The following is a 25,360-nucleotide window of genomic DNA, read 5'->3' as shown; positions in this document are numbered from 1 at the left end:
TCAGCAATGCTTCCTCTGCACTGAGTAAAGGCAGGAGGAGTCCTCTGGCATCTTCATCCTCAGTCCTGCACCTCAGAGCCAGGTGGCATGGTCTGCAGTCCTACCCATGTTCTGTAAATGGAAATCTGCAACAGGGTGAAATCTCTCTCCTGTTGGGGCTGTCGAATTGTTAATTCACACTGATACCACAAAATCAGAAGCAAAGGGAAAATATCTTGTTCTATAAATCAGACATAAAGAGATGATTCGTGGTAAGGACAAATACTTCAGATTCTTTCGATGTTTGTTTTGTTGGTTGGTTGTTTTGTTTTTCCTCTTCAGTGGAGTACAGCTAAGCTGACATATAAATATTTTAAACAGCTGATTATCAGGAAAATGGTATATTGTAGCCTTAGCTGAAATGTATACTGTTCCTGTATGTTTTTTTATTTTCTTAACAGTACGTGATCTCTGCCACTGCAGAAGAAGCTTCTAGTTGGAGTATGAATTTAGACTTAACATTATTCCATTTGTTATTTTTTTTTTCTCCTCTCTTTTTTTGCCTGTATATCTTATGCAAGGACAGATCACAAAACCTTGTCCCATCTGAAAAATGACATGTAATTCTGTGGGACTTGTCAGATAAGATTTGGAAAATCAAGCTCATATTAATTTTTTTCATTTTACTGCAGTATTTACAAAAGTCAGTTCAAACACAAACCTGACTGACTCTGAAGAAAATGTTTCTGTGCAGCTTTTGCTCTCTAGAATTAATCAATTAAGTGGTCAAAGCTTAATTTCATTAAAAAGACGAGATAATGTAACATTTAGCAACTTTAAAAGGGAAACTACATTCTAAAGAGGGACCTTGATTCCTTTTAATTTGCAGTAAATAACACAAGGCTACAACAGCACAGTTCAAATACAGTCAGGATTTTTAAATGTGTCAAAACTACACCTCAGCTAAGGCTACAACACAGATTTTGTACCTTTTTCCTGATGAGCAGCTGTTTTAAAATATTTATATGTCAGCTTAGCTGTACTCCACTGAAGAGGAAAAAAAAAAAAAAAACCAAAACAAAACAAAACCAAAAACAAACATTGAAAGAATCTGAAGTATTTGTCCTTACCACGTCTCAGCTCTTTATGTCTGATTTATAGAACAAGGTATTTTCCCTTTGCTTCTGATTTTGTGGTATCAGTGTGAATTAACAATTCGACAGCCCCAACAGGAGAGAGATTTCACCCTGTTGCAGATTTCCATTTACAGAACATGGGTAGGACTGCAGACCATGCCACCTGGCTCTGAGGTGCAGGACTGAGGATGAAGATGCCAGAGGACTCCTCCTGCCTTTACTCAGTGCAGAGGAAGCATTGCTGATGTCTCCAACGCCTTCTGATTACTGACCTTCCGTCGTGTCCTATCTGACTGGACAATACACTTTATTTGGTCTTAGCTTAATTTTATCCATCTGTTTAACAGGTGTAAGCAGATAATGACTTGTCTTAGACTCAAGATGGTGAACCATCTCTCATTGATCTGAATAGTTTTGGATGAGGCCTCAAGTGAAAGAAGCATGAGTGAAAGAAGCATTCAAGAGATGCAGATTTTTTTTTTCCCCATCCATGAATTATGCATGAGTACATTGTGATTGTCTTGATTCTATCCTCTATTTTGGAATTATTCATCTAATTCCTGCAGAATTTTTTTTGTCTGTAGGCTGTTTGCAAGCAGTTCTGAGAATCTCTACTCAAGCAGCTGCTAACTTCCAGGTGCGGCTGAAAATGCCCCGTCTTCCCCCAGAAACCTCAATGGGAAGTGGCAACACAAGACCATGATTCTTGCGTCTCTTGCCTCCCATCTTTTACTCTAATTCTGTCTTTTTTATATTATTTATGTTTTATTTCATTGTATGTATTTCTTAAGAGCTGGATGAGAAGGGATCTGGTAGGAAACACTGTCTGTGGGGATGTCACCTGAGATTCTGCAATGGTTTTGAGATGGACAGGAAGAAGGGGAGAAAACATTAGGTTAATTAAGGTGGGTTGGCCAACGTTAAATATGCCTTTCCTTGAGTACTAAGGACTTGACCTTGAACACCAATAATCCTTGTTGTATTCAGGTGCACTTCTACGTAATTGTCCTTCTCCTAAAAGAAATATGGTAGGAATACATGTATTATAGAAGTATAAGATCCCTTACCATAAGCTTGTAAGTTTATGAAAATAAGACTGCAAAATCATAGCTGGGAGCCTAAGCTATATGCCCTGCATCCCAAACTGGTAGCACTTTGGATCCTGAATTATCAGGAGAAAGTTGTTATCTTGCAAGGCCTGGGAGAATGGCGTGAAGTGCAAGAAATGGGAAGAAGACTGCCTGAAATTGCTGTGAGGAGCCCCTGCCCAGGAGAAGGAGATGGATTGTAACTGAGAGGAGGGAAATGCCCTGAACAGAATTTCAACTGGAAGAACACGGGAAGTCTCTACCCGTCAGAAGGCTGGAGTGATTTGTTCACATCAAGTTTCATGAGCTGTTGCAAATTAAAGTGGGATTAGGACCTCTCAGAAAATGTTACAAGAACACTCTGCAGTGAAAATTTTTCTGCAGATGAAACATGTGAAGATGTTACTACCTTCCCTATCTTGTATGCTTATTAGTATACCCTTATTTATATGGATACAGTCTCTTCTGACTGAATTAAACAGCTAAATAAATATAAAATTAAATAATGTAGTATTAGACCTTTCCACTAAATCCTGGGGCTTGACTCATTTGCATTTTGTTTTGTTTTTATAATGCATACTTATTTTAATTACTACTACTGCACTTTATTTATAATTGTCTGTGCAATGCCCAAGCACCTTTCTAAGTGGATAAGGGAAGCACTTTATTCCATAATAACATAATTAATCCATTATTATTCATTATTACTTCTTCTGGAATGGACTGAAAAGAATCAGGACTTTGAAAAATACAATACCAACACATTATCTACGTCAAAAATAATTTTAACAGAATTCATACTTTCCTCGTCTTCATCATTGTTTGCCTCTAGATAGCATCTCTCCTAAAGAGAGAAGCAGCAGCATTTAATGACCTGAGGATTGGGCTAAATGCCAAAGATGTTTGAAATCGGAGATCTGTCCCTGCCCCAGCTTCCTGCATGGCCTTGGACAAGTCATTTAACCACTGTGAGTCCCTATTTCCCTATTTCTGATGGCTACAATGCTAACATTCACCTTCTACAGAACAGTAAAGCTTGCTCACTAATGTGCAGAGCTTTGCAAATGAGGTATGCTAGGTACTGTGGCAGCATAATCAAAGGGACACAATGATGGCTGGATAAAAGAGGAGGCGTTTCCCAGCTATGCAGGATTCTTGCTTACCAAGCAAAAGAAGACATTCAGTTTCTTCCAATATCCTTGCAGATTCCTCCTGAATGAATACCCCGTCTTCATTGAATTTTCTTATTACGGAGGCTTATGCAACTCTATTACCTCTTGAAGTTTTGTAAGGAGATCCCTGCATAGTCTTTCATGTTAGGCACAAAAGCATTCTGCTGCATTTTCCTTTGGCACGTGTTCTCTGTAGAAAGCTGGAAGGTCAGGGCTGGTCTTGCCATTTTTGTCCACCAGTCACCACACCTGCACACAAAGCAGGTTTCTTTCCAATTCTCCTAGCTTGCTTGTTTTTAGCTTACCAAACCACGGCTGTAGGTCTCTGTTTAATTTATGACAAAGATTTATTAGTAGAAACTAGGCTAATGAGGCTGGTCAAGCAAATGAAAGGTGCAGAAACAGTGAATGAACACATTGGGTCCACTCCACACTGTAAAAGTCACATCTTCTGATAGGCATTCAAGCACCACCACACAAGACTTCCAAGATGTTTTGACCCATCCCCAATCATCCAAACCAGGATGTTTTCTTCTTTTTAGTTAGTATTCCCTTAAGAATATATACCATGACCTGGCTGACTATACATGGATAAGTCAGTACGTTGTCTATAATCCTTATTTCTTCATCGCTTTTATCCAGCTGAGCTGCAAAGGAACATGATGTGCACTGCAAAGACAGAACTCTGCACAGGGCTTGCCTTAAGAGTTAAAACAGTCTCCTCTATTCTGCAAGGGAAACAATCTCTGCCTGAAGTCTCTCCCAGCAAGGACAAGGTAGCTCTGTGTGTGTGTACGTACATATATGAGCGTACCCACAGCCATCCTTGGTTGTTTCCCCAAATGTATTAATACGAAAAGCATGTTATTTCCACTGGTGTCCCTGGACTCTGTTCCTGTGGGGCAAGACTGAAATGATGCTGCTCAGTAGCATCTCTGAAAGGAGACAGCATACCAGCACAATTTCTCAAATGATCACTTCCACTCTTCCCCAAATATGGCTCAGGTGTTTTCACCTCCCCTGCCTTTCTGTGCATGCTTTTTTTCCGCATTCTCCTATAACCACCTCTTCCCTTGCTAAATAATGCCAGCTCCTGCTCAGTCAATCCCCTGTCACAAAGCATTAATGACACACTAGGCAATGAGATGAAGGTCTTCCCTAAAACTTTCCAATAAAGTCTTAAGTGTGTGGGCTTTGAATGCTCTTACTCCCTACAGTTCACTCCGGGGTCTTCCCCCAACACACAGGGGACATATGGCAATGTTTCACGATCCCCCAAAGCCTTCTCTAAGTGCTTGCAAGAGAACTGTGAATAGCAGTTCTTTTTTAGGAGGAGTCTGTGAACAGCTTCTAATCCTGGTGATCCTGTTTGCATCAGTTTACATTCCCAGGGCTATCTGTGAACAGAGAAGACTGGAAATACACCTTTCAGCTCATCTGAAACAGAGATTCTCCTTTACATTGCTCGGTTCCTCACTTCAGGAAATCCTTGCTACGGTGCAGGTTTTGCTGATCTGAAAAGTCAAACAAGAGTAGCTCTGCACTCAAAATCACCTACTTAAAAATAGTTGTTTTTTGTTCTGTGGCCTTGCACCTTTTGTACGCTCCATCAGATCTACTGACATGTTTGCGTAAATCCAGGTCTGACTGCTTGTTACACCTCCCAGTTCTTCAGCACCCACATTGATTGGAAAGGATGCCACTTTTTTACGCTTTACAGAAATCATCAAAATTGTTCATGGATCTACAGAGGAATTCCTGAAAGTATTACCATTAGCCAGGTTACTTACTGATGAATATATAGTAAGTTCACAGATAGTTTCTCAGACCCAAGGTTGTAAGTTTGAAAACTTGTAAGGCTGTGGATGAGGAAGCGCAAGGAAAGGTATTTCTTGAGAAATGAAGAAAACCTGCAGAGTTTAACAGCAAAGGCTCTGCCCGTCACTTCTCTGGCATTACATCCACAGCCCCCACACTCCCCAGCAAAACTCCACAGTAAGTCCTAGTTTTCTTCCTAAGAACCTAAAAGACACTAAAGACTCAAGGGAGTGACAGACTTGCAGGGAAGCAGCAGATTCCTCTAACATCCATTCTCCCCGGTAACTCCTTCCCTCGGGTTCAGATTTAGCCCTGCCTTCTGCATGCTAACGAGGCAGAGCGAGAAATAGGACCGTTATCAACAGGGCAGCCAAAACCTGCCACGATTATTCGAGTCACTTTGGGGGGAAAAAAAAAAAAAAAAAATTACTAAGTCACCCTGGAAGAAAAAACAGCAACACCTAGAAGTGCCATTCAGGGAGGAGAGAAGAGCGGGCGCTGGGGAGGCTGCGAAGGGCCCCGCTCCCGCGTCTCGCTGAGGGCTCCCCTCAGCCCCGGCCGCTCCGCAGCGGCGCGAGGTGCCGCCACCCAGACGTGGCGGGAACGGCGGGGGGCGGCGCGCGGGGGCACCGCCACGCCGCCTTCCCTCTCGGAAACACCGGGACGGGACCCCCGGCCCCTCCCGCGCCTGCGCGGCCCTGTCGCGCGTGGGGAGGGGGGGGGGAGGTGCGGGGCGGGACCTCTGCGGCGGATCCCGCCCCCCCCCCCCCCCCACCTTCCCCCGACCTCGCCGCGCGCGGCGCGCGGGGGGAGAGGCGGGCGCGCGAGCCGCCCCCCCTCCCTCTCTCCCTCTCTCCCGTGTCTCCCTCCGGCGCGCGCGCGCGAGCGGGAGGGCGGCCGTTGGGCCGCGCGGGTGCGTGCGTGCGTGCGCGCGCGCGCGCGCGTGGGGCGGTGAGGCGGTGAGGCGCCTCCCCGCAGCCCGCGCCGCTCTCGCCGGAGCGCCGGCGGCCGGGCAAAAGGCGGGGGGCGAGGAGGGGGGGGCGTGGGGGGGGGGGGGGTGGGGGGACACGACACCCCGGGCCGGCAGCCGGGGCATGGAGAGCCTGCTGGAGAACCCGGTGCGCGCCGTCCTCTACCTGAAGGAGCTCACCGCCATCGTGCAGAACCAGCAGAGCCTCATCCACACCCAGCGCCAGCGCATCGACGAGCTGGAGCGGCGGCTGGACGAGCTGAGCACCGAGAACCGCAACCTCCGCGGGCAGCAGCCGGCCCCCGCCGAGCTGCCGGCGGCCGCCGCCGCTCCGCCCCAGGGCCCCTCGCCCGAGCAGCCCCCGCCGCCGCCGCCGCCGCCGCCGCCGCCGGGCCAGCCCGACCCGCTCCAGCACCACCAACAGCTCCCGCCGCCGCCGCCGCCGCCGCCGCCGCCGCCGGGCAAGCAGGCACCGGCGGGCCCCGGCGGCAGCGGCCGGGCTCCCGGCCACCAGCACCCCGCCGTCCAGCCCCACCAGCACCCCGCGGAGAAGGACGGCAGGGAGAAGGGCTGCTGCGCCGCTCTGCTCCAGCACAAGACCCCCCAGGCCATCGGCAAAGGCGTCCTGAGCAGGAGACCGGAGTAAGTGAGAAGGGGGAGAGGGGGCGGGCGGGCGGGGGTGGAGGAGAACAGAAGCGTAACGGGCTCTCTCCAGTCCCAGATCCAAGAGGGAACTGGGTTATACCCCCCTGCAGCCTTGCACAGAGAGAGGCAGCGTGTGGGTGGGTGGGGAATCCCTCCCTCGATGCCTTCTCGGGGAGAGCAGGCAGAGTGCAAAGAGGAGCCAGGATGCCGCTTCCAAGAGGCATCTGCCTCCTAGTTCACCGCTTTTATTTTTATATACAAGTGTCCGCGGCCCGTTTGAACCCACTCGGGCTGCTCACCTGCCGTGCTCAAACACCGCATCGTACCTTTAGTGTCTGTCATAAATAAATGAGTCTTTGATCAAAGATGAGTGCGGTTTAGCCCAGGCAGGGAGAAGCTTTGCAAAGGACAGCAGCGTTGTGGCAGCTTCTGTTTGCCTTAAGTCGCTGGTATCTGTCAGGAATAAAACACATCATCCCTGGAATGAGCTGGGGTTTTCCTGCCCTCACTGATGTAAGGGGTCTAGGGTATGAATTAATATGGCACATGATGTATATATGTTCATAGAGATACAGATGCTGTACATATGTTTGACATTTAGGATGACTATCGCACTTGTGTGTGGGTTGCCTTTTTTTTTTTTTTTTTTTGGGGGGGGGGGGGAGTGTGGGGGAGTGGCACCTGACACTGATCCAGCTCTTCAAAGGGACAAAGTATTTTTTGCTTGGTCTTTCCTCTTCAGTGAAGAAAGCATGACTACTAGTACTGAATACTGATAATGGTCTATGTGCATGCATGTATAGTAAACAAGGATGAGCATTCCAGCACTATAGGTGGTGGACGAGGCTACTACTGAAGAGTCACATTTTCTTGGATTACGTATCCAGTATATGCCATCAGTTCACCAGCTGGTAATTACAGCTGCACTCAGTATTGTATTATCCTTTGTTTAGGCACTTTGAAAGCAGGCAAATGTTTTCTGGTTGAAAGCCAGACTTAGTGAAGTTAGGAAGAGAAGGTGCATAGTTTAAGATGTGGCTTCTTTATGTAAGAAAGAAGCTAATCTAAGTAGTAATACTAAATCGGAATTTCTTTCCTAGAACAAACTATTATTTTGGTTATACTAATATCCAAACAAATTAAGTGTGCAGCACACTGTATAGCCCAAAACATCTTCGATGTCTCTTCTGACACTTTAAATAAAAGGGCCCCTTCTCTCTCATTTTTGTTTTGAATACACAAGCATAGCTACAACATGGAGCTGGATTTTCAGCTGGTGTAAGTAGAGTTGCACCACTTCGTAACAGCTAAGCATATATCATATGATTCCGTGAAAACCAGTGGAGAAATTACTATTGAAAGACATACTAGTGAAGGAATAGGTATGATCAAGGCACGCTTGAATCCCAAAAGGCAGATACATACTTCTACAATACTGCATTGTAAGACTTGAGTTTTGCAGTCACAACTTAAAGGAAGTGAGTGGGCTACTCAGAGTATTAATACAGGTAGTAAGCATTTGCTGGATTTGGCCCTTATTCGTCATGCAATAGATGGCATTTTAAAAAGACATAGGACCAGATCCTGAACTCATGCCGATTGGTATAAATCCAGAATAGCACAGTTTAAGTCACTGAAGTCAAACCAGTAAAAAACCCATATTAAAATGCATAATCAACCTCATTGTTTTTTCAATAGTGAATCCCTGCAGTGAAGGCTCTGTTAGAAACATCGTATTGGCAAGGGCTTTCCTTTCTTCTGAACAGAGTTTCTAACATACGTCATTACACAGATTGAAGAATCAATTGCTATGCATAAGTCTAAATACCTCCTTCTTATCTGTGCTTTTTTTTTGCAGTGGAGTTTGATCGGGGGAAGAATTGTAGATTTTTTTCTTCATACCAAAATGCACAAAGAGAAGTGCATTAAGAACACAGCTGATTGCTGGTTTATCATATGATAATCTTTCTATTTCAGATAGATGGATGGATGGATGGATGGATGGATGGATGGATGGATGGATGGATGGATGGATGGATGGATGGATGGATGGATGGATGGATGGATAGAGCCTTTTTGTGGAAAGTCAGGGCTGCTGCTGGGGATAACAGAGCAATCCCTGCAGCGTTCTTCACTCAGGAAGATTAAAATAGACTGCTTCTGTTTCCCTCTATAGCTTAGGCAAACCAAAACCTTTGTATAGAAAAGGAAACATAAGAGATGCAAAACAGTCTACATTTCTCACTCCTGCAGGTTCTTTTTATTTTTTTTTTTGCCATTGATTGTATGTACTAGGTTTCATCCTCTCTCATCTCTGACTGTTAGAAGGAAACCAAAGCGACTGCAAAATCTAACTTAAAGACAACTTGGGTGAAGGGTGGGGAATCTTTCACCACCTATTGACAGCGTGCTCAGTATCCTTTATGATCCAGCTCACCAACCTGATACTTGTATTTTTGCTTTTGTGAGACAGCAGGGGACATATACTTTAATACCTACACAGACTAGGTATCTGCACTCTCTTCTTTCCTCCCCACATCTGAACATGTTTTTCCGTTTGTTACAAACCCCGAAACTCAATGTTACCTACATTTTTTTTCTCTTAGCCAAGAGCGTAGGAATTGACTGTTCACTACAGAAAATGGCCACTTAGAACAGAAAGGATATTTTAGCGTGTCAGGATGCAGTGGCTGAAAGCAAGGGTTAAAGAAACACCCAGGCAGTGTCTGGCTGCTACTGCCCAGTAATGGCATTTCCTCTGCCTCTCACAAAACGGGAGGTTCTGGCAGTGTGTTTAAGTGTACTTGTGCTGGCCCTTCTCACCTCAGAAACAGCCCAGGGATTTTGCTCATTTTGAGTCAGGATTGAGGTTTTTTTGCAGCCCAGCTCACCTCAAGCCCTGGATAGAAGTGAAGAGCTGAGCTTTTGGACATGTGTGACTATTCATGTCAACTGGGGCAGTCTTCTGTAAGGGGCTCAGAATAAAAAACAACTGAAGCATCTCTATTATTTTAAAGAAAAGTTCACTCTTATTTATGTTGTTTGCATTTTTTAAAAAATGATAAGTTTGCTTTTTTAAAACCCATTATAAAAAAAAACCCAACCCTACATTTTAAAAGGGAACAAAACCAAGCCTATCTTTAGAAAGGCAAGAATACCTGAGTTGTGCAGAGGCCCAGTAATTGTTGCTGCATGTCGTTGTGTGAGAAAGGTAGTGCTGAGCTTACCTATGAAATGAGAGGCAAGAAGATTTTTGCAGAGATTCTCAGCAAGAATTAGGCTGATTATTATTCCGCGGCATCTGTCTCTTTCTACCTTAGGAGTCTATTGCATAAGCGCCTCAGCTTTAAAAACAAAAAAATAAGGTCATTCGTCATGGAATGTTTTGCTTCAAAAATACAGGTTGCCAAATTAGCATAGCTTAGATCACCCGTACTAGGCAGCCTTCTGTCTTAAGGGACCATCCCAAAGTATCATCAAATCCTGTGAGTATAAATTTTCCTTCCCTTCTTTATCAGAATACCACCCTTTGCCAATCCCCAGTACCCTTCACTGAGTATCAGGGAAATGCCACAGGGTTGAATTTAGCAGATTAAGTCTAAATGGCCTAAATCCTGCTGGGTTTTATCTGTGAAACCCTCAGTATGAGCTCTGCCTATGGAAGGACTTCAGATTTTGAGCTCATGCACTGGCTGGAAAACTAACTTCAGTAAATGCAGTTAGAATAATAGCTAATAATCCATTATAGTTCCTTCCCTCAAAAGACATGGGTGCAATCTAAAAACATTCTGCATTAAATTGGCATTAAAGTCTTCTTTTAACCATGTCACCAACAGTGAAAACAATGCATAGAAACAGTATTTGTCTAGCATGACATAAAGAGACTAAGTACTGCCTTTAAATTATTAGCCAGTGTTTGCTCTACAAGATATCTTCGCATGCAAAACAAACTCTCAGAACTCATAGAAGAAATTTTCTAAAATCACATTTTCCTAGAGGTCTTAAAGCTCATTTGGATTTGCGTTGGGCTGAAACCTTTTTTTATTTGACTTGTTTTTGTATTGGTTTAATATAGTATTTTTTGTCTTAGTAAAGAAGCAAGTTTTAAAAGACAATCAATGTTAAAGTCACTTAGTTGCTGTTGTGGTCTAAGACTGTTTGCTATTTTTTTGTTTAATTTCAAAAGCTCAATTATGTAACTTTAAAATGAAGATATTGCATATGCAGAGGTGCTGTTTTCCATAATTTTTCTTTTTAACTATGCATTAATGTTCTATTCTATGGATTATCTCCAGGGCAAAGGCATTAGACAAAATCCCACTGATTTCAATGGATACTAACAATAACTGTAAATATTATGGCTTACTATTAACATATTTTCCTATATTTGCGCATTGCACCAGCGCAAAAAAAAAAAAAAAAAAAAAAAAGACCAGAACAACTCTGAGTGGCTTGTGTACCCCAGATACCCATTCAGTTCACTTTGGGTGCACAAGGACTTAATGCTACATTCTTTCACATTTCCCCCAGCTTGTTTCAAGTTTTAACTCCCTTGAGCTTTCACACACCAGAAACAGTTGCATTGGTGCTGGCCTGGGTTTTGCAAATCCCTGGTAGCAATGTACTGTTTCAGCATCAAAAGTTATTTGGAGTAGAGTGCTGTAAGCTGGTTTCGAATGACAGAGGTCTGCATTGGCATAGCTACACAGATGCTAAAGCCCTGCTTAGATGATTTTGAAATAACAAGCATAATGAGAGGAAAAAAGGAAGTAGACTCTCTGTGACTATGTCCCACTTAAAGATATATTCATATTGGTTCCATTCACATTGTAATCAGCCTAAGACACACTTTATGACATGAACACACCTGCGTCCTATCTACATCAGGGTCTGTAAAATCCCAGGCAGAGGAATATGGAATTAATGATTCTCAACAACACTTAAGAAATAACAGATGAAGTAAGAGAAGGAAAAGATCTCAGCTTAGGAAGGTTTCAGGATGAAGTTCTAGGTATAAAATTGCTGAGTAAAGATGGCATGAGGAATTCCACCCACAGGGATAGCACCTCAATATGATGCTGCATAAAGTCCCAGCCAGAGCAACACAGTGTCAAGGCTGAAAATACTGTTGTGGAAAACCTCACTGACAGGATGGGAGCATCAGGAAGTAATAACAAGGAAGGAATCTGTGTGAAATACTGCTTAGCAGCGCTTTAAGACAGATACTACCCGTGTATCTGTGTCCTGAGCCCAGTTAGAGCAATACCTGCAGTAACAAAGACTCATACTAATCTTTTAACAAGAGAAGCCAGGGGCTGAAACCAACAGCAAAAAAGGTGAATTCTTTAATGCTTAAATGAGGAGGGGTGCAAATGCATTATTTTGTTTTTCTGATAAGATGGTGATGTTTTTATGTCACTCAGCTATATGTTCTGTTGCAGCCAGGCTGCTCTTCTGTGGTGGCAAGAGTACCTTTCTTCCATATGCTTTGTATTGGCCCATTTGGTGTCACTTCCCGGGCAGATCCAAGGTAAGGCTCTATGAGAGGACTTTAGGAGCAATGGGCTCACATGACAAGACTGTTAGCATTCAAAAGAATTCATGCTTGGCTGCACGGCTGTTGGAAGAGGTATAAATGGAAAAATGTCCCAAATGAATAGGTGTTAGCAACACCCTTGAAAATTCTTGCCAAAGACTCAGTGCCAGGTGACTCTTAGGATGCCTGTCCCATTCTTTGCATCATGTACAGTGTAGAAGGACACCCGTTCTGAGATTGCAACAAGCAACTGATACTTCCATGTCCTTCATAAAATAATGTGCACACAGGAATATACAATTTAGGCATGGTTCGTACAGTTTATGCATGCACCAAGTGGTTACTTACATGAGGCATAGACTGTACGCATTCCCACCTACACCATACTTGAAATTATTTGCACTTTTAGTAAGAATAAGCCAGAGAAATCTAGTTTTGGGATGCTCTTCTAGTCCTTCAATGGTGCCAGACCAGAGCCTGTCAGCTAGAAGTCTGGTTTTCTATTAATTATGTCTTCTACCTACTCGTTCAAAAAAAGTGTTTGCATGATGAAATGAAGTACACTTCTGCAAGCAAACATACCTCTAGACAAACAGATGTATTAGATTGTAGAAATTCCCGAGTTTGTTGTTTGTTTGTTTGGGTTTTTTTTGTGTGTGTTTTTTGTTTTGTTTTGTTTTGGTTTGGTTTTGTTTTTGTTTTTTTTTTTTTTTCTCCTTCTGCCTTGGAATCCAAGTAGAAACAGTAAAAAAGAGCTACCATCTCTCTAACTTAATCTTTCTATACATAGGGTTTATTAATCTTCTGATTTCCTGTTATTTTCCCTATAAATGCCTTGTTAGGTTGCTTGTTTTCTCCTTTATTTCTTAGTTCAGCAGAGGTTTCTTGTTCTTTTTCCATTCTCGGTTATGAAACCTTCTGTTGTTTCTCCCTTAGGAAAACATTATAGAAAGCCAGAGATATCCCTCTGTTTAACAGATGGAAAATATTTAATTTGTTATAAAATTACCTGTAGCTTGTGATTGCTACTTGGTCCACAATCCGTGGAACCATATAAACATATAAGAGCAAATAAGGAAAAATGAAGAGAGTCATTTATGAGGACAGAGTCTGAAATGTGACGATTTTCCCTTTCTTTTTCACACATTTAAAAAAAAATATATATACATTTTTTACCTCAAAGAGGTGTATTTTGAAACAAACTAGGAATATTCTTGTATTCATCTATTCTGGAGTTTGTAATTTCATTTAGCTAAGCCTTAGGTGAGAAAATGAGTCTTGACTGTTGGATTTGTTCTGCCCAATGGCTCTGCTTAAGATGTCTTAGTTAGAGCATTGGACTAACAGTTTTAAGATCAAAGTTTAAGTCCTCCTAAATTTATTTTTAACAGACTTGTGATGCTGGACAGTCCCTTGCATCTCTGTGTATTTTAAGATCTGTAGCAAAGCAGCTGGAGATCTATTGTTACAGATACAAGTGGGCAGATAGATCAGGAACGATCCCTTTTATAAATTTCAGCATAGGAAGCAGCATAAAGCTCCTGTCATTACTTGCAGGGTGTACTGCAAGGCAATATATGTGTTTGCACATAGAAGTGAAAATGTATTTGCATGAGCATTTGTCTACAGTAAAATGTCTAAGAGCAAAGTTGAAATAGCACCTAGTTTCTGTGCTTTTTACATATAGAAGAGCAAATCATCTGCTGGAGGAAATCAGTGTATCTTTACTGACGTCAATACAGCTGTGACAATTTACATCACCTGAGGATCTGTACCAGACTTTGTGTATCTGTCTTCACACAAAATACACACGCATCCACTAGTATAAATGAGTGTTGACAATAGCAATGAATAGCAACTCATCACAGAAATACCAGTGAACAATGAGAAAACCATTAAGCAACATTCTGATTATTTGTATAATAGGTTTGTAATGTTTTATTATGGTATTTTAATATAAACTGGTAGGAGTTTTGTTATAGCATTATAAACATGTATTTTCTCTGTTTGGTAATGTTTTGTCTTTTCTCTACCCTGTGCATGCACCCTCAGTCTGCTTCTCACACAGGTATTATTTTTATTGCTTTTGCTAAGATTATGATCATTGATCAGCTGTTATCTTCATGTGCTCTGAAGTTGCACTTTCTGAGAGGGATAGAAGGGGATCAATATTCTCCATGATTAGTGACATCTAAGAGGGGACATTTTGGTGAAATTGAAGTGATTCTGAATAAGAAATTAAAAATGGCAAACCTTATCCTTCCTGCCCTCTTCTATCTGTAAATGAGGGGGTTTGTGAGCTGCAGAGCTAATGAAGCTTGGCTTCTAGAAGATTTGTGTCACGGTTACATTTTCGGATGCCTAACAAGATGTGAGTTCTGATGTAAGCTGCTCATGGTGTTGAGGCTTTTATAACATCTCTCTCCAACATGGAGGCTTCTGTGTGGAGTTACGGCTTCAGTTCACTCAGCAGCCTATCCCTCAGTGGAGAACCTACAAAGTTCTTTCTGTTACACCCCGACAGCTATTTTCATGGAACTCGTAAGAGGTTAGTATCTCTGATATCACTGTTATTCACTCAAACTTGGTTGAAATTCACAGTGGGATCTGCAGTTACAAGGTAGGAACCAACATAAACTCATACATCCACACGAAGAGACACACACATATGCGTAGAAGGAAAAAGGAAAATATTATATGGTCACAGAAAACATATTTTGCTTAGGAACCCAGGCAATAAAGACCAAGTCCTAGATAATTTTTTTAATTAGCTCACCAGTACATCAAAATGGCTGAACAGTCCACTCCAAATCTTTTTGGAACTGGTATTCTATGCGCAATAGCCTCTTAAGAGTCTTGGAATATTAAAGCTATAAAGAATTGGGAAATTACTGTAAAAATCCAGGGGGCACCTCAGTGGAGGTTTACCATTGGCAAATGGAGTCTATTGCTCCTCCTGGCTTTGCATATAAAGTTGGTGGATCATCTTAATCCACCCGCCAAGATTTGCGTGGGCATGGGCTGCTGCTGGAATAGTTACTACTAGAGAAGTTAATTTATATTTGCTGAAACACACTAATGCATATATGTCATTCTCAAGAGTAGCAGAAAATTGACACTGAAATTATTATAGATCTTAAGGAGGCTTGAGATTTTCTTTAGGTTTTGCTGTACTTTGGATATTTGTTCAAATTCTGACCTTTCTATTAAAATTCAGGACCTTGCTGTCAATCTCTTTGCCTCTGATGTTGATTTCCAGGCTGTCCTCCAAAGTGATTCACACTATCCTGCTCCAGTGGGAGACTTGCTCTGATAGCATCTTGCTGTTGCTGTGCTGGGGTGGGCACTGCCTCCATGGAACATCCCCAGATCTGCCTCCTGGAGCAATGCGGTTTTGGCCCTGAAGTTCCTAACAGACTTTATACATGATAACATTTTCCAAAAGAGAGTGTACCCCTCCAGATTTATAGAGGTTATTGCCTTTCTTTCGACTTCAGTTATGGAACCAAGCTCAGACCTGTCTTTCTTTGCTTTTGCCCCTCTGTGATGAATACTGTCTCTGCCTCTGTTGGGCTGTGCCAGGAAAAGTTTCAGCTCTGCAGTCAGTTCAGAATTCTCATAAATGTCCTTGTCTTTCATTTGCTGGTTTTTAATTTGCAAATCTGTTCCCAGTAGGACACCAGTAATTTGACTGTACTCACATGGCCCCCTTCACCATAGTAACTGAGTATCTGAATTTGTCCTGAGGCCCCATGCTGATACCCATGTACGCTGGACCACTAACCTTCATCTGAACTAGCAAAGAATCTGAGGAATCTCCTCTTTTTCCTCTGAGCATTCCCTGGTTCTCATGCCAAAGACCTCTCTTCAGTTTTCTTCTGTGATGTTTTATGCCAATAAAACTATGTCCAGTCAAACTCCTGATGTAGATAGACTGCACAGCTCTGATTAGTAATTTGCACTATTTTACAATCTAGGTAAGTCTAAGAGCCAGATTCTGTTACCACTTAGCTGTAAATCTGAGTAGCCAAACTCACTTAACTAAGTGGCTTCAAATTTGAAGAGATGTGAGATAACACTCATACAGAACTTCTGATGTTACAAATCTTCTTGAACTGACTTCTGTCCCAACACTGCAGCTAGTTAGTTTGAGTTAGCTATTAGTCTATAGTCTATTAAATTCTGTGCATACTTGTCATGGCAATCATTTGAGATGGCACAGCCAACTGCTATAATGCTTCCCCCAAGAATTCTTCATTACTCATTTGGGAAAATACTGATCTCCATGTTAGCTGCAGCAACATCCGCTGCTGGTCCCTCGTTTCTGCCAAGAAAGGAGTGCGTTTCTCATCTTTGTCAAGCTGAATACATAAATATTGACTTCACTAGACGTGTTCTAACTGGAACTATTATACCACCTTTATCACCTCATTTACCATGGCTCTTACACAGCCAAGCAGATAGGGAATACCAGATTGTATTGTTGATGGATAAAAAGTGTTGGCAAAGAGTTTCAGTCTCAGACATTTAAAGGTATTTAGCCTCCCAAAAGTGGAAGAAAGAATCTACTAATTTTTAAGGGAGGGATCATACTTCTGCCAAACTCATTTGCTTTCGGCAAGTTATTTTGCAGGTAGGCAGAAGAAAGGAAATACTGGTGATGAGGGAAGAAGGGAAGAAAAGGATCAGAGGCATCCACACTGTGTCTCTACTCTCTGCTAAGGGCAACCTTCAGGCTGGTTTTAAGTCTACACTGTTCAAATACTAAGCCTGAAAACTTGACTGGGGTGTTGCCTCAGGACTATATCCCAGTGGTGTGCACATCTGCATGCTCTCCAAAGCCTCTGCAACAGTCATAAGGTATAACATATTTCTGCAGGGGTTGTCTGTGCAGGGAGGTACAAGCTGGAAGATGAGTGGGGGAGGAGTTACAAGGGGAAACAGAAAAGAGCCCAATGGAAACTATAGAATGCAGGAGGGCCAGGAGCCCCATAACCTCAGAGACTGTGAAGTTTTTGAATGTCTGGTTCATTTACATGTGCAACTGTAATGATGCTTCTGTGTAGCTGGGTGGGGAGGGAAAGAATGACAGGGGTTTATGTTCTGTTTTTATGAAGCCTCTTACTCAGGCTAAATTAATAATAAACAGCACACACTAAACGCTATCCTTAACAGGTATTGACTGGTTGAAGCCACCTCCCCAGTGGGCAACTCCTGGGCTTAAGGAAGGAGCCCACCTACTGTATGCCCAGAGTGTATGTGACTAGTTCTCATCACTGTGGGATGGGAGGTTTATCAGATCTCATAAAGCAATGCAGTTTAAGATGGTCAGGCAGTGTCTGGGAGATCTTCAAGAAATACCCAGAGTGCTAGGAGAGGACAGTGAAGTATATCTGCGGATAGCAGCACTTTCAGGATATCTCCGCCTGGCATTGGCACCTCTTTTTTCAGATTAGATGTTGGGGACCTTGACCATCTGTGTCACTTCACAGGATATACACACATAGAGAGCAAAAGTGTTATCCCTGTTCACATGCTGGTGTAAATTTATCATCATGTTCCTCTCACTGTTTTGCTTAATTGACAACAGGCCCCATTCCCCACTGTCTTCATCTTGTGAAGTTGTTTTCTTTTGTGTGACATGGGTTCGATATGCTAGCAAATCCTCACTGAGCAATTTACATCCCACTACCTCAAGCACAAATGATAATATGACATACAAAGCATAAGGATTGGGACCATTATTCTGCTGCAGTTTTTTACAATGCTTCTTTGCAGACTGCTATGGCCAACTCTCTAACACCAGAAACACCTGCATTTCAGAGATGATGAACACATATACACAGTAATGTTACATCTTCTGAAGTGCTTTGGGAAGTAATGCTTTGTAAAAAAAATATAAACTTATTCACAGGTGGAATATTGCTAGTGTATGTCCCTACCAATATCTAAAAGTCCAGCAAGTAACAAGTATGTAAGCTTTTCCTCTAGTACACCTCTAACCATGGCAAGATCTTGCTGCAGGACGAATAATAGAAATACTATGCAAAAGTAGGTAATAATAATGATAACGTCTTGTCTGCATTACTCTTTATCAGTAGATCCTCAGTACTTACAAGGGCAGTCCTTATTTTAAAGAAGGGGATGAAGACATGGAAAACATTTTGCTTGTGTTCACCCAGCTAGTCAAAGCTGGGAGTAAAACCTGTGTCTTAGGGCTCTGATCTGTCAAATAGGCTACAATGCCATAAAAGGAGACAAACAGGACAATAAGAGTTAAATGTTATGAGGACACTTCTATGGCATAAATAACATTTCTTTAAATCCTGAAATCTGATTCACTCCCTGGACAGCTTGATATGATGGAAATGATCAGGGGGCTGGAGCACCTCTCCTATGAAGACAGGTGGGGAGAGTTGGGGTTGTTCAGCCCGGAGAAGAGGGGGCTCCAGGGAGACCTTGTAGTGGCCTCCAGTAGTGAAAGGGAGCTACAGGAAAGCTGGGGAAGGACTCATTCTCAGGGAGGGTAGTGATAGGACTGAGGCGTAACTGTTTTAAATTGAAAGAGGGTAGACTTAGATTAGATATAAGGAAGAAATTCTTCCCTGTGAGGGTGGTGAGGCACTGGCACAGGGTGCCCAGAGCAGCTGTGGCTGCCCCCTCCCTGGAAGGGTTCCAGGCCAGGTTGGACGGGGCTGGGAGCCCCCTGGGCTGGGGGAAGGGGGCCCTGCTCATGGCAGGGGGGATGGAACTGCTTGATCTTTAAGGTCCCTTCCAATCCAAACCATTCTAGAATTCTATGATATCAGCAACAGTTTTGGCCAGTTAAAGATAAGTTGGCCAAAAATCCTTAACAGACATTTATGATTGGTGTCAGTTATGTACACTAGAAAGAATGATCAGTGGAGGCTGGACATAAAATTGAATATTGGATTTCATCAGGAATTGAAACACGTGGTTTCAGGTTGGAAGAGTTGTGAATGTGTGATGCATGCAAGTCCAGCAAGGTTTACAAAAGCATCTAGTCTAGCAAGAAAATGTGTCGGAGTAAAAAAGTGGTGTAAACGGCTCACAATAAAAATGTGCAAGAAAGCACAAACGCATGCTGGAGTGTGTTTTATTTCTTGCAGCAATGAACCAGTTACGAGTTGCACAGAATGATGAGGGGTAGCGAGAGGAGGTAGGTTAAGTCTGTAGTCTCTGTTGTTTCAGTCTGGTTTGATGGGAGAAAGCTCAGCAAGCACATGGAAGACACTAAAAATATTCCTCTCGTGGGAGCAAAAGGAAAAGCCTCCCACAGAGGTAGGCACTGCATGTGAGCTAGGGAAGCGGAAAATAATTATCACATCTGTGCATGTGAATAAGTTGACAGAGTACCTTCTCCAAAAACCACTGCCTAGCAAGATGCAGTTTCTTCTTCCCACAGATACATTTTCCCTCCCCCTGTTCTTCTATTAAATACAGAGCCATACTGGGGTCTGCTGCCTCCATCCCCTTCTCCCCTGATACAATCACAGCAGTATGTGCAATCACCAAGTCATGCAGACAGTTTCAAAGCCTTGCTCTGCCAGATTTTTCCTGCCTCACCCAAGGAGAACACTTGCATGGCTGATATGTGTGGCTTCATAGATTCTGGACTGAGGTTTTAATTTCCAGTAATAAGAAGAGCATTTGTGTTCCCACATCCCTCTTGTTTGTGGTACAGGGCTTGATGGTAACAAGGTTTCATTAGCTCAGTCTGATTAGCTGTTACCTGGAGACATCACTTTGATAGGGATCCTCCATCCTGCCTGGTTTTTCATTCAGTACTGGGGCAGGCCCAAGTGTTTTACAAACCCAAAGGGTGCTCTTTGGCACACTCTTATGTGTTTACAAGAGGGGGCCACACCCTGGGAATTCTTATACAACTTGAATACATTTCCCACAGTCAAGGTCTGCATTCATTATAGACCTTGGCTGCATTTGATAAAGACAGAGATGGCAAGAGAGATCTGAAACAAGGGCAAGAATAGCTTCAGGATGTGAACGTGCCTTGGATGTTTCTGGAATTTCTTTATCTTACCAGAATGGAGCTATTTATGTTGGCTACTTTTTCCTCTCAGCTTGTACTGTAGGAGTATACTGATTTCCTCAATTTGAAAGGACTCAGCACCTCAGAGGATCAGGACCTCACTCTCTCTCTCTCCTTTATCTTCCAGCTCTATTTTTTATTTCTCCATTCTGGTTTTATTTGCTGCTGTTTTGAATTCCCTGAGGTGAACACTAACCAGAGGCACAATTAGTAACTGTTCCCTTAGGATCCAGTATGGCACTAGTTGGAGATATGTCACAAAAATAGCTAAAATATGACCAATTTAATGACATTTTTCTATTACTATTCCTTATATTAAAGGCATGAAGAAAAGTTAGGACCTGAGTGGCTCCTGATAGCATAGCAGCATTTGTGAAGGTAACAGCAAGAATGAAGCCTTTGCCTTCAGGAAAAGGGCTTGTAGCTCCTCTCCAAACTTCACTGGCTCCTTCCAGAGAACACCTCCTGTTTATCCTTACTTAGCTCACCCTTGGTCCTCTTTCTCACTTGCAGTTATACCCTCTCTTTCCCCACAGACCTCCATACCACAGCTCTGCTGCAAGAGTAGTGTAGGTGGCAGCTACACCCCAATGACAGTGTATGAATACAGCACTACTGAGAACAAAGCTGTGATGAAGGTTTCTGTTGCTGGATTCCCAGACAGCTGTTGGCAGGATGAGGAGCATGGCATGTCTGCAGGTACTGAATAGTGAATGGGCAGGGTGAAGTGCCATGTGGATGATACACCTGTATCCCCATGAGAATATGTCTTCCTTTCCCTCTAGATATACATTTCTGTGTGGAGAACTGAAGGTTGAAGGAATGAGGGGTTCAAAACATATATATTCACTAACAATTGTATGGGTGAACAGTCCTAAGTGAGACATGCTTTATGTCACATATATCCATTTTTTATAACTTGTGATTTATATGGATTTCAGAAACCCACCGAATTAACAAGATCATCAATAAGGAAAAATGGAAGGGAAGATTTGCCCAATGTTTTTTTAAAAGAACTTAACATTTGATTAGAACTTTGTTTAGTGGTGTGGTGATGACTACAGAAAAAAAACCAGCTTTTTTGATCTGTGTTTTGTGCTTTAAAGAGTAAGTGACCACATTCTGAACCTGACATTCTGAACCTGGGATTAAGAAGGCTCCAGAGAGATCTTAGAAGAAGCTCTGAGTAAGCAAAAAAGAAGTCATGCTGCAAGAAGGAAAGAATTAAGTAAAGGCTTCTAAGCAAGAGGAAGTTGAACTTGGGAAACTTCTGACAGTGTGCAAAAAAACACAGGTGGGAATGCTCAGGAGACAAGCAAAATGCTGACTGAGGCAAGCAAAATGCTGACTGTCTACCTGTTACCCAGTTCCTGTTATACACTGAAACAAAGAGCCATAGTTACATATACTACTAAAATCAAGTGTAACCTTTCTCAGTATCAGCCATCAGACCACAGTCCATGAAGCTAAAAGAAGTATTGGCCTTTCTTGCCACTCTTATTTCTGAGCTGTTGTAGCAGACAGTGCTGTAGGATCATCAGCAGCCACAGCTTTATTTTGACACAAACCTTAGAGATGTATCTGTTGATACTTACACTGTAACAGGGGGTGCTCCTATTTAAACTGAAACAGTCTACTACCATTAGCTTCTGCTAACTGGGGAGATCTCTGAGGGCAATCAGTCCATGACAGTAGGCTACCATGGGTCTGACTTAAGATAAACTAGAGTGAGCTTAGTGACATTTCTCTACCCTTTATGTGGCTATTTCCCTAGATGGCAAACCCAAGTTTGCTCAGCAGAGCCACTGTGCACGTCCAGAGCTGCATTTGTGAGGCAGGAGTTGCTGGGCAGAATTGAGTTGAATGTGAGAGGTCTGAATTTTAAGGAAGAGACATGAAGAACTGGAGGAAGTCATGCTGCAGGACTCGGACAAAGACTGGTTGTTGTGCAAAAGACTAGCAGATGCTGCATGTGGTGAGACAGGTGAAGGAGAAAGACTGGAATAGCATGGGAAAGGGTAATGCAGGATTCTAATGCATCAGCAGAGCTGCATGGACAATCCACACTGGAATAACAAGCGATAACAGTCAGCTTTCTGCATCAGCCACAGAGCTGTGTGGATGAATACGTCTGGGCTAGCAGTGTTTGGGTGTACTGGCAGCTGCATGGGTGCTCAGGATTAAGCTAATGGAGGTGCTGCAGGTGAGGAGAAACTGCAGAGCTGCACAAAGGAAGCCTGCCTGCGCTCTGCTTGGCACCAAGCAGTTGCTGTTAGTCTTTCACTTCCCAAGCGCTGATATTCATATAAATTATGAAGTAAAAAAAAAGTTCCTCAAATGCAGCACGAATGTCTCTTTAGCTTCATATTTATGAACTTAGATAAAAGAGAACTTGATATGAATCTGGCAAAGTGACATCTCAATTTTATCCTGCCCATCATGATGATGAGTGCAAGTGTGGGTTGATTACTCGCCACTGACCCCTCCCTTTCCCTTGACCTTTGTAAAGTTCTGTTTCTCAGGGAACTCCTTTTCACTGAACAGTTCAGGCTGTTCTTTGTCCTTACAGCCTTGTGATTTCCACTAGCACCAAGCCAGAAATCGCCTCATTTGCTAATAGGTATTCTAGTTAATAATAGCAAATCCATCCACTGAGGATATTTCTGGCCTGCTTTGCAAGGCAGGAATGCTGTTTTAATGGCACAATGCTGGCACGCGAGTGGGAATGCTTGCACCCATTTGTGTCACTGCACATTACACACAGTCAGTCTGTGCACCCCTGAGAACCTGTGATGCCTCATGTTGCTCATCAAACTGTAACTGTGATGGTGGAGAGAGCATAACAATTCCAGAGATGGCTGAAAATCTCCTTGGTAGAAAGACTTGCTGAATTTCAATGGCACAGGATTTCTGGGTATACGTTCACTGGCTCTTTGGGGATTTGAATAAAGAACCCAAACCAATTTTCTCAATTAGGCTTGATGTTGTTTTAGTTATTAATTACGCAAGAATAGGTTTTCAAGAAAAGATAGATCAAGCCATCTCCCAAACAGCATTCAAAGCCGTCTGAAAAACAGATTTTCTACAGAATGAACTATAGATCTAAACAAGAAAATTATTCACATATTTTATCTTATCTCATTGTCTTCTAGACACTTAGTGTATACTTCCTGTTTTGTTTACCTTGGCAGAAATGGAGAGTAACCATCAAAGTCAATGAAACCAACCCAGTGGAAGCCCACAGTCATGAACACACATAAGTGTGGAGAGAGCAGAGGCCCTTGGCGTTCTAATGGGCCTGCAGGCAACAGATGCAGATTTAATTAAACTTTCAGTAGCTGGATTTAACAGTTCATAGGGGAGGCTATTTTAGCCTTGGTAGAAATATAAGCTGCATTTCTAACTATAAGAATATCTTGAATAAGCAAACAAGAAGAATGGTAGTGCTGTACTCAACAGTGGCTGTTGTCTGTAAGAGAACAATTGGCCATAGTAACGGACATGGCATGGGTCCCAATGCCACAGCAGCTGTTCTGTGCACTGCTGCATATCTCAAAGTTCATGTCCATTCTGGTTCTATCACGAGTGAGACAAAGATGCATCAAGAAACATTTTTTCTTTTAACTTGCCTTTTTTAGTGCCAACAGATTTTTTTTTCCAAACACTCAAAGTGTGAAGTCTTTGTTTCTCTATTTCCTCCTTTTTGTTGAATTCAGTCAAGGATATTGGAGAATCACAAATAGTAATGTCACATAAATCCAACACTACCAGTACTTCTTTCCTTCCACACCCCAGTATTTAAATACAAAAAAACTCAAAGAAAATCATCATCAAACCTCTCCCAAAATGGAATAAAAGTTACCCAACCTTTATCCCTCATCCCCTACTTCTTCCCTGACATGCACTGTCAAGACCAAAAGCCACAGGTTCCTTTCAGTAAGGATCTGACACAAAAGAAAAAGGAGATAATGTTGAATGAAAACTGTGAGAGGAAAGGAGTATGAAATTAAACATACATTGTCACATGAAGACGGCCTTTATAAATGTTAAAGCAAAAAGCAAAACACTTTATTTTGCCTTTCATTTATCTAGAAAGCCTTTACAGAGGCACATGAGTGCAACAGTCAGTCTGTTGTAATATATGCATAGTTTTTACTATATTTACTCAGTTGCCTTCATTTCACCGCCTCCTTTAACAGACTGGGGGTCTTGAGACAGACTGCAAGCCTTCCCAAGGAGACATAATAAAGAGAACTTTGATACAAGAACTTCTTAAGACAAAATGAGTTTCAGGAGAGTGATTTATGTAGAGGATCCTGTAATCACTCCAACCCCAACACTGCCTGACAGCAGTTGTCTTTATGAAGGAAGTTGAACACAAGAGTGACTGCTGCATATCCCTCCCCTTCAGAAGGCTGGGTTAATTAAAGAAAAACCAAAACAGCTGGGAGGAGAAGATGATGTAGTAGCTAATGCTATCAACTGATAAGACCTGCTACATTTCAGAGCCACATAACATCCAAGAATCACAAAGCCTCAGCACATTCTGCAAGATGGTGTTTGGTTTTTGCTCCTGGGCCAGATGGCCTTGTTGCTGTTGCATGTTGAGCAGTCTATTCTCAGATGCCAGCATTGTTTTGTGGAGAGCTAAGGGTGATGTGGCAAGTTTCCTATTCCCAAATGTGCTTGTATTGCTTGATCTCTGACATTCACAATTACCTCATAGCTTATTGTATTCTAGATGGAAGCCATCAGTGGAGGAGTCTGCAGATTCATCTTTGAGGACCAACCTCCATATTCATTTGAATTTCAATTCTATAAGGTTGTACAATTCCCTTTTTTTCTTTCTTCCTGACTGTATCCTCCACCTCCTTCCATTATTAATAATTCCTCATCTTACCTTTCATTGGAGTGCTCCTTGGATTGATGTAAAGTCCCTAACTTA

The 25,360-nt window shown here is 42.6% G+C and overlaps 1 protein-coding gene across 6 annotated transcripts in view; it reads left to right on the top strand.

Annotated features, from left to right (window-relative positions):
* Nucleotides 1–6,234: 6,234 nt before the first annotated feature.
* Nucleotides 6,235–25,360, top strand: part of IQSEC3 (IQ motif and Sec7 domain ArfGEF 3) — a 104,496-nt gene continuing 85,370 nt past the window's right edge. For 5 of the 6 annotated variants that reach the window (XM_032986113.2, XM_032986116.2, XM_032986112.2 and 2 more), the window contains exon 1: nt 6,235–6,805. In XM_032986113.2, coding sequence (XP_032842004.2) covers nt 6,288–6,805 — 518 coding nt within the window. In that variant the 5' untranslated portion in view covers nt 6,235–6,287. The remainder of the gene's footprint in view (nt 6,806–25,360) is intronic. The other variant, XM_032986109.2, reaches the window with a different exon arrangement.

Source organism: Tyto alba, unplaced genomic scaffold (genome assembly GCF_018691265.1).
Source record: "Tyto alba isolate M040663 unplaced genomic scaffold, T.alba_DEE_v4.0 Super-Scaffold_21, whole genome shotgun sequence".
Lineage (NCBI taxonomy): Eukaryota > Metazoa > Chordata > Aves > Strigiformes > Tytonidae > Tyto > Tyto alba.
The sequence above is the reverse complement of the archived record's forward strand: the minus strand, read 5'-3'. Positions and strand labels throughout refer to the sequence as shown.